At 39.6% G+C, this 10,000-nt stretch overlaps 1 protein-coding gene across 2 annotated transcripts in view; it reads right to left on the reverse strand.

Moving 5' to 3' along the window:
• Window positions 1-10,000, reverse strand: part of LOC143730869 (FERM, ARHGEF and pleckstrin domain-containing protein 1) — a 58,119-nt gene that overhangs the window by 16,181 nt on the left and 31,938 nt on the right. For both annotated transcript variants that reach the window (XM_077221447.1, XM_077221448.1), the window contains exons 7-13: window positions 9,881-9,995; window positions 8,983-9,130; window positions 8,813-8,908; window positions 8,531-8,697; window positions 7,382-7,450; window positions 7,013-7,085; window positions 6,276-6,444 (exon numbers count right to left, since the gene is read on the reverse strand). In XM_077221447.1, the coding sequence (XP_077077562.1) occupies window positions 6,276-6,444; window positions 7,013-7,085; window positions 7,382-7,450; window positions 8,531-8,697; window positions 8,813-8,908; window positions 8,983-9,130; window positions 9,881-9,995 (837 nt within the window). The remainder of the gene's footprint in view (window positions 1-6,275; window positions 6,445-7,012; window positions 7,086-7,381; window positions 7,451-8,530; window positions 8,698-8,812; window positions 8,909-8,982; window positions 9,131-9,880; window positions 9,996-10,000) is intronic.

Below are 10,000 nucleotides of genomic sequence, written 5' to 3' on the forward strand. Positions count from 1 at the left end.
AATAGACGAGTTGGACTCCACTCCTGAAAACAAGTACACTTTAGCATACTTTAAAAAACATAGTACTTACTACAGAAATAATATACAGTACTTTAAGGAGTCCCTGTTACAGTGTAATGATACATTAAAGTACTGAGTAATAGGCTTTTAATTAACTAGTGTACTTACTATGGGGTTAGGATTTCAGTTTCATGCAATTATGGATAATTTATTGTTATTACTATAGTAATTACATATGTGTAAATGAAGTGTTACCAAATATACTCAAGTGCGAACTGAATGTAATGTTTTCGGACACTTTATCGCATTTTAAATTCAAATGTAATATAGTTTAAATAATTATTAAATGCAATTAGCTGAACTTTAACTTAAGTAGGACTTAAGTACGTCTTTATATGTAATTTCATAATTACTTCTATTGTCTATGAAATATAAACTAAAATATACTTTAATGTCATTTCTATTGAAACGTTTGTTATGTATTTAAATATATTTGTAATTACACATTTGTAACAATGATTTTGTACATTTAAAATATATGAACTTAAAATGTAATATTCAAGAACTTGAGTGTGTTAAGAAACGGTCATACTAGTGTCTCTCTGTAAGTGCACTTAAGAGGCCTCGTATCTAATCAGTATTATACTACAGTATAAAAAAATATATACATTTAAGATTTGAAGTACACTACAGGTGCACATGCAACACAATTAAGTGCACTTGGGGCAGATGGTGAAGGGAAATCCCCAGTATACATGTGAACTCCTTTAACAAAGTTATTTTGATTTGATTCACGTTTTGGTCACTACATAATAAGCATATTTCCATTTGTGTAATTTGAAACATTTTTATAATAAAAAGGAACATGTCCAAACTTGTAACTAGTGTACTTACAACACAAACTCATCCATGTAAACCACACAAACAACATAATCAATGCCTACTGCACCATACGTACATAAAACATGAACTAATGCATGCATACTACACTTCATATACATACATGTGCGGACAGATAGCGAGACATGCGTTGTGCAGCCACAGACAGCAGGAGTGTGAGGGGTGTGTGGGGATTATGACAAATATCAGCTTCACAAGCTTAAAAAACAATTCCTGAGTCTTAAAAGGCCAACTGTAACTTTATTGACACTAGTGCACAAAATACATTGTTAGAAAGTCTATATGGTTCATAAAAAGCCGCTGAACCAAAGGTCATTGAGAAGAAACAGGCAGGAAACATCAGAACAGAGAAAATGCTTGAACAGTGCTGAATGACAGAGGAAGAGAGGGAACGGCCATGTGCACAATAGCAACTAACATACTACCATACTTGTTTTGCAGTATGCAGTGTGTAATATGTCCATTGTCTGTATGCATGCAATAGTAATGCAGTAATGTGCAATATACAACCAGAGCACACTGCGTAGGATACTGTATTCTACAATTTCCAGTGTAAAAAAATTTATTGGATGTAATAACGTCTTTTTGTTGGCTGATTATTTGATCAGACTGACAAAATGTAACACATTCTTACACAAAATCAGGTTTTATACACTTATTTTCCACTTTCTAGATTAAATGTGCTTTAGTACAGTATGCCAAGAATTTGTAAATGTTTGTTGCATAGTTCATTTGTTCACATGTTTCATATGCTATTTTTCTAAATAGTAAGAAGTGTACTATATGCAGTATGCTTGTGTTCCATTGTGAACATAGCCATTGTGTGAGAAAGATCATCAACATGTCATTCACACAAATCAACAGCAGGTGGCGTGATTTTTCTCAGCCCATGAAGCTGATGGAATCATTATGAATACAAATATTGGTGTATAATTTGATCATTGTGTGAACAAACAAAAGAAGATCAGTCACAGACATACAAAAGGATATTCAAATTTTCATGTGTGAAAATTTCCCAGAGTGCACTGCTTCTCAGTTTTCATCGAAACAGGACAGAACAGCCATAGGAAGGGAGAGCATGCAGCGCAGCATTTAAAAACACCAGTAGTTACAAAGATTCATTCACTCCATTTTAAATGCCAGCAGAAAACATAACAAGCGTTTATTGATCATAAATGACAAGGATGACAATCTCAAGCCGTTTCAGAAAAGAAAAGGTATATAAAACAACAGTGAATATCAGCCAATAGTGCAGTGACATCAAAGCTGAGTGAGGAATCAGACAGGGATTAGAAACACTTGTGCTAGGTGGCATTATCACACTTTTGTTTTTGTTTTCTGACAATGAAATCTACAGCAGGTATGCAATTTTTGTTGGAATATCAAAAAACCTAAATGAAATGGCCTTTCTAATCCCTGCTGAAGGATAACGGTTAAACCCACGGGTAAGGTAAGGTGGAGGTGCTCAGGTAGGGAGGGACAGTAGCCGCGTTTCCATTACAGATTTGCACAAAACTTTTGCTATATTTTCTAAATGTCGATAAAAAACGATTGTAAAATGATGGCGTTTCCATTAAACGATGTTATGCGATTAAAACGTTTTTTTTTTTTTTGCGCGACAAGTCATTCCAAAAATCACGGCTGTTACGTACGCCAGGTGAATGTGAAAAAAACATTTACATTTCAGTTTTGCGAAATATTCCTTTTTCTGAATTGTATGATTAACCAACCTTATGTGAGCGTAAAACATTTTTGCGATATATGGGAGTTTTTTGCGAAATTGGCGTATTTCCATTTTCAATTCGCAATTGCAATGTTCGCAGTTTGAAGGGTAATGGAAACGCGGCTAGTGAGACGCAGACACAAATGCTCTCATATGACAATTTCTGTCTATAGACTGACCCATCCCACAGCTTAAAGGGACCGTTCACTCAAAAATTAAAGTTCTGTCATTGCTTACTCACCCTTAAGTCCTTCCAAACCCATATGGCCCAATGTGACCAATGAACTGTATAATTCTGTTTTTCTCTAAAAGAGCAGTGCAAACATTCTTCTGAATTTTTCCCTTTGTTTGAAGAAAATAAAGGTCCTACATGCAGATGAGTAGCCTATATAATTTCATCAACTGAAATCTCTTACTGACAAATACATTCATCACAATTCTGACACAACAGGAGAAAAAAATTTACATTTAAATCTACCTAATTAAAAATCATGCAGGATTTTATAAGATATGATTAAAAAGGTCCAGTCTCTGAATCTGCTGGTTTCTCGCAGTAAACAGAGATATTTCCCAGGCTCACACAGAGCGTGAAATGAGCCACACAATGAAGACCAAGCTCTTTTGCAAAAACTGAGGATAAGTGAAGCTTTAAAAATCACACTAGGTCCTTGATTCATTGAAGATCAGCTGAGAGTGCCAGCACACGTACAAATGGCAAACTGATGTTTAAGAATATTAATGAAGATGAAGCTCTATACCAGGCGTGGCGAACTCCGGTCCTGGAGAGCCTCAGTCCTGCAGAGTTCAGCTCCAACCCTGATCAAACTCTCCTGCCAGTAGCTTCCTAATAACCCTTCAGACCTTTGCTGCGTTCGCCCCCTTAACACTCATTCACTATTTCCTACATTACTCCACTAATATAGTCCACTTATTAAAGAGTGAATGAAAACGAGTGAGTGAATTCGGACACTGACTGTGCCGGAAGGGCTGCCGCTTTTGCATAGTTTGTGCTTGCTGTTTAATAATTAATTGAAACATAGCTAACTGGCAGCTCAAGTGGTAATGAAAAGATTTATCCTGAACTCTGCTATGGAAACTAGCATGTATGAACAATAATTAAACATTTTAATAATCAATTAAAAAGGAATTTATACCTGTATGATGTTACACTGGATTTATCTAGCTGTGGCGCTCACAGTGCATTATGGGTTTTCTTTAGCCGCTGAGCGTACATCAGTTGTACACTCATTATTGCGGTGCATTGTGGGATTGAATGAGTGCACTCTATTGTTTCAGACACCACTACAAATGGCTGTCCCCTCAAAAAGTGCCCTATTTGAGGTTATAGGGGACGATTTCGGACACAGTCCTTGATTAGCTTGTTGAGGTGTGTTTGATCAGGGTTGAAGCGAAACTCTGCAGGACTGTGGCTCTCCAGGACCGATGTTCACCACTCCTGCTCTATACCAAGAGTAGCCAACCCTGCTCCTGGAGGGCTACCATACTGCAGAGTTTAGCGCCAACCCCAATCAAACACACCTGATCCAGCTAATCAAGGTTTTCAGGATTACTAGGAAATAACAGGCAGGTGTGTTGGAGCTGGGTTGAACTGAAGTCTGCAAGAGCAAGGCTGGGTACCGCTGCTCCACACCAGGGGTTCTCAACTCTAGTTCTAAGACCCACTTTCCTGCAGAGTTTGGCTCCAACCCTGATCAAACTCACCTGCCCATAACTTTGTAGTAATCCTGAAGATCTTGGTTTTCTTTTTTCAGGTGTGTTTGATTAACTCTGCAGAAAAGTGGACCTTGAGGGCCAGAGTTGAGAAGGTTGCTCCATATACTTGTATAAAAAAGGGGTGAGATCCACTTTCCTGCAGAGTTTAGCTCCAACCCTAATTAAACACACCCAAACAAGCTAATCAAGGACTTCATGATCACAAGGATGCTACAGGCAGGTGAGTTTTGAGCTGAACTCTGCAGGACTAGAATTGCCCACCCCTGCTCTAAAAGCACAACAATCATTTCAAATGTAGGATTCGAGATCTATTCCCTAACATTATTAAAAAGCCTAAATGGTCAAAAGTAATGATTTATGGAGAGTGTTCCTCATAAAGGCGAGGCATGAAGGCCCAATAAACTGTTTTCCCTCAAACTCTTTCATATAACAGCCTCACCATTAACAACCCCTAAATGCCAGGGTGGAATGATGAGTTGACATTGCTTTTGGAGCCTCAGATTTAACTCTAAGAACCTTAGTCTAACCAAAGTTTCCCCTGGACCAAAAAGGATGTGGATCCAGGAACACATCTTGCTTGGCAAAATCAGGGTCACATCTACCTTTTATGGCTCCTTGCATGTTTCCAACCCAGAGATCCTGAAGTTACTCCAGGGAGTGACAACATCACTCTGAGTTTCTGAAATATTCCAGATTATTTCTGCGTCAGAACTGAGTAATTATTTTTCTGTGCAGAATTTGGCACAACAAAAGTCCCCTCTTGCTCAATAAAGAGGCTGGATACAATCACTTAAAGTAAAACTATACAAAGTTTTTCTTCAAGAAAGGGAAGAATATCCACCTTGTCACACAGCTAAGGCCATCTCAGGTTACAGGAAAAGAAAACTCAGTGTGGCATGGCGAGAAGCACACAATGAAGTTTTCATGCTAGCATACTAGCAGTTAAACACTTGCATCCCTTCCTCATCACTAAGGTTCACACACCCTCCTTCATCATCAAGATCATCTAGCTGCAAGCTCTCAAAGGAGTACTTGTTTCTGCGGAGGGGGGATGAACTACGGGCTTGGTTTTCAAACCCTAGTGATTGGCTGCAGGAGCCAGTAGTCTCCGCCTCCTCAGAGTCGCTAGTATCTGTGCCACTGCTGGTGGAGCCATCAATCATCTGCACAGCCCCGAAGCGTCGGGGCGGGGAGCTTAGCTTGAGATTGGCCTTGCCGGGAGGCGTGAGCCCGTTGGCCAGCATTCGGCGCTCCAACATGGCCATTCTCTCAGAACGGGAGAGAACGGGAGTGTCTCTTGTCTGATTCAAGACACGCATGTTTCTTTCTAACTGGCTAACAGTGTTCTGGGATTTGTTTGCAGAACGATTCATAATTGGGGAGCAACTACTAAAAATACCACCCCTTTCCTCACGTCCTGCTTTTGAACTAAAGCTCCACCCGGTGTGTCCATTATACTGGGTGTGGCTTAGTGAGCTGGTCCTGTGAATTGAGGAGGGGGCGGGGCTAGAGGTCAGGCTCCTGGTGCCTGTGTGGTGGTTTTTTGCAGCCAACTCTTCCATTAGTGTGCTATGAAGTGGCCCGTGTACCCTACCTCCAAAAAATGATGACTCAAAAATATTAGCACTTTGATTTGGAGAGGAGGGGCTGGGGTAGCTGTGGGCGGGGCTTTCGGCTTGGCTTACAGGGGAAAGAGATGGAGACTCTTTCTGCCTGAACTTGCCTAAGTATCTGTCCTGCTTATGTGTCCAGTGCAAACCAAACCCTGTGGCATAAGCGCTGTCACTGTTGCAATCACGTGTGTGTGAGTGTGACCTGCTGACCCGACCTCTGACTTCCTGTTCACTAAACTCTGCATCACTGCAGTCAATATAAGGAATGGATGAGCTGCTGCCTTTAGCTGCGCGGGACGCCAGACCTGCTCGATCGACGGGGGGCTGCTTAGCTGCCTGACTTCTGCTGTCCTCTTGAATGGGGTACGTTTGGTCGCTGCATCCGTTGCGCTGGGTCGATGGGGAGGAGTTTCCACATGGTCTTAATACCGCAGAGTCTTCAGAGCTTACTAAAAATGAGCCATCCCTGACAGCCTGAGAGAAGAAGAGACAAAGATAAGAGTCTTCCGTAAGTGCCTAAATATTTCAGGTTCTGAGTTCTATAAAAGTTAGGGTGTACGATTACCACAAAGTAATCAACTTTTCATTTACATTAACACACTTACAATGGAAGTCTAGCATTCCAGAGGGTGTAGAAGCAGAAATGTGAAGCTTGTTCATGAATTATGTTTATAATTCGATCTATACAGTTTTTTAAACTGGGTGGAACTACTTGAAGTCCACAGTTTTGCTACAGAATTTGCCAATTTTTACACCGTTGTCGAAGGTTCTTTTTTTGGTCTGCGGATTGAAGCAACCCCTAAAAATGCAACTTTTACTGAGGAACACCCCGACAAATCTTTCCACATTTTATATGCTCTGCCGATGTGCACCTTTGTATCTCCATCTATCCATCCATTTCTAAATAAATTTCTGTGGTAGTTGACATTATGCATCAATTACTTTAGAGCGAGTTTAAGCTGTATTGAAACCAAAACATTCCTTAAAATGTTCTCTCTTAATTGATAATGCCTTGACAACTTAAATATGTGAAGACACTAACTTGATTTGGCACTTGGACCTGTGCAGAACGCAGAGGTGAAAGGCTGCTGTTGTACTGCACTTTACTATGTTTCCTGAAAGAGAAAACAACAAACACACACACGCACACGCACGCACACACACACACACACACACACACACACACACACACACACACGCGCACACACACACACACACACACACACACACACACACACACACACACACACACACACACACACACACACACACACACACACACACACACACACACACACACACACACACAATGAACCGCAAAGCCTTTCAAGTTTACACTGAATAAATCTTTAAGAAACAGCAGTGCTGAATCTCGGACTTTACATTCATTAAAATAACATATCAGACTCACCTATCAAAGGGCAGTTTTTTAAACTCATTTTCCTTCACATAATCTATCACCTGCTTCTGTGTCCGGCCGCTGCAGAGAAGAGGGGGTAATTAGTCCAACTGCGTGAGATGACACGTTTCCAAAAGTAGCCTATTAGCTCCCTGTTTTTCAGAATTAAAGTGGTATCCTTTCAAAGTATTCCAAAATTAGAAAAGAGTAGCTGTAAAAAAAAAATATTACTACAGTCCAAAACAATTTTTTTTTTTTTTCAGCACATTTCCTGAGCAAATGGTTTTTTTGAACCTGCCACTGTGCAATGCAGGCAGTGCAAACTATACTTGACCTGACATGAAACCTGCAACCCGTTACTACTCATTTATCGTAAGTGTCTTAAAGGTAGAGAAGAAGAAAACGGCGTGTTTAATTATAGATAATTATAGAGAGAAAACATATTTTTATGTTAAAAATAAATGTTAAATTACCAAAAAAATAAAAATCATGGCTAAACATCTTAAATAAACAAAGTTGCACAAATCAATATCACACTTTCAAAAAGAAATAGCACTTTCGCATCCTTTTAAAAAGAGTGCTTATTGAGGAAATAATATACTTTAAAAGAATATAGACTTAACTGCATGACAATTGCAATTAAATTAAAATGTATTATGATTTAAAATTGATATTAAATGCAACTAGCTGAACATTAGAGTTCTTGACTTACTTACATATTCATATATAATTTCATAACTACTTCTTTTGTTTCATAATTACTTCTATAAATTAAAAATAAGTTTGAATCTGACATTATAACAAAGTGCACTTTTTAAAAGTGTTTTTAATTGTGTTAAGAAATATATTTAAAAGTGAACTCTCTTTAAGTACACTTAAGTGGCCTTTTATTTAATTAAAGTCCCACTGTAGTCAATAATTTTATCCCTTAAAACTCATCTTTAATCACCAAAATGACATATTGAAACACTTTTTCCTTAAAAAAAATCTTCTTAAAAAAAATCTTCTTAAAAGCACACACACTTTGAAGTACACTGAAAGTGCACATTCAACTCTATTAAGCCACTTCTTTTTCACAATTAAGGGTTCACACTACACATATATGACTATACCCAAATACCCACAGATACATTTTTCCAGATGTTTCACCAGATGCAGTACCTGAACCTGAAGGAAGAGCCCCTGCTGAACAGCACCGGTTTGGGTTTGGGTCTGGGCTCCTCAAAGAGCCTGAAGAAGGCGTGATACTCCACACAAATCTTCCAGAACATTTTACTGCAGTCTCGACTCGCCATCAAAAACTCCAGAGTATCTTGATTAACGTTCTCCTACAGGACGAGACAGACAGATAACGAATGGACATTATAATATAAGCCTAATATAATGACACATTCACATCAAAACAGTAATATACAGCCATAACCACACACAAGTAAGACTCACGCTTGGGTCAGCTCTTAATTTAATAAGGAACCTCCTTCTCTTGAAACTCAGCTTGCGTATTTTAGACCAGTTGAAGTTGTTGATCCTGGTGTGCCCCTGAGTAAAGCACAACTCGTGTCATGGGAAGCACTGTAGCTCATGAATGTGTGTGAGTGTGTGATTGCATGTACCTGAAACACGAGGACACCTCCGTGTGCGACAGCCAGACTGAGTTTGGTTCCTTCCCTGTCTTTTGCAGGATGAAGTCGGATACCGTACATCTCTAACCTGCACGCCACCTCCAGCAAACGGTAATCTGACTCTGCTGGAGTCTGCCCACTTAAACACACACAAACACACAAAGTTATAACAATGCTTTTTTTTCCTTTTTATTTTGAGCTATATGCATACTGTAGCCTACTTAAAGTGCCCCTGATATGCTTTTTGGGATATTCCCTTTCATGTAAAATTCTGCAAAGTTTCAAAGATCAAAGTGCAGATACATTTTTTGAGTTTGTGTCTCCCAAAAGAAAGAAGTGATTCTGAACTGAAACGGGTCGTCAGTAATTCCAGTCTGAATCTGCGTATGTTTGTAACACATTTGCATAATGCCAGTCTATGATCGTCATTGGCTGCTGGTGAACAGCGTCTACTTTGACCCTCAAACACTGTAGTTTATCTGAGACTGGAAGAGTTTGGTTCGTGTTGTTCATGTCGGGAAGACGCTGTTTTCTGCTGACAAAGCAAATCCACTGATGAGATTGATACGGTAAAACTAACGCCATCGTTAGTGTTCATATCACTGTATCAAGAGCTGAGATTCAGATATGATAATATCCGTTTGGTTTCTGACACGCGCTGTAAGCAGTCGACCAATCAGAGTAGAGTACACCAATCACAACAGCCTGGGCCAATCAGTGCAGAGTAGACCAATCACAACAGACTGGGTCATCTGACCAATCAGAGCAGAGTAAACCAATCAAAACAGCCTGGGCCAATCAGTGCAGAGTAGAGTATTCTGCTCTGATGGGTCAGATGACCCAGTCTGTTGTAAACACTGAGCGTTTGTGTTTTTGTGTCAAGACTCACATGTGTTTGTGGTGGAACTCCATGATTTTGTCCATCAGGGCCATCTGGTCAGGGATGTAGTTGGTGTTAAGCAGATGCTGTCTGCACTGAGTTTCCTCAAAATCTCCAATCTCAGCTAAA

This window comes from Siphateles boraxobius, unplaced genomic scaffold (assembly GCF_051911475.1).
Source record: "Siphateles boraxobius isolate OS27281-9 unplaced genomic scaffold, OSU_SipBor_1 83, whole genome shotgun sequence".
Lineage (NCBI taxonomy): Eukaryota > Metazoa > Chordata > Actinopteri > Cypriniformes > Leuciscidae > Siphateles > Siphateles boraxobius.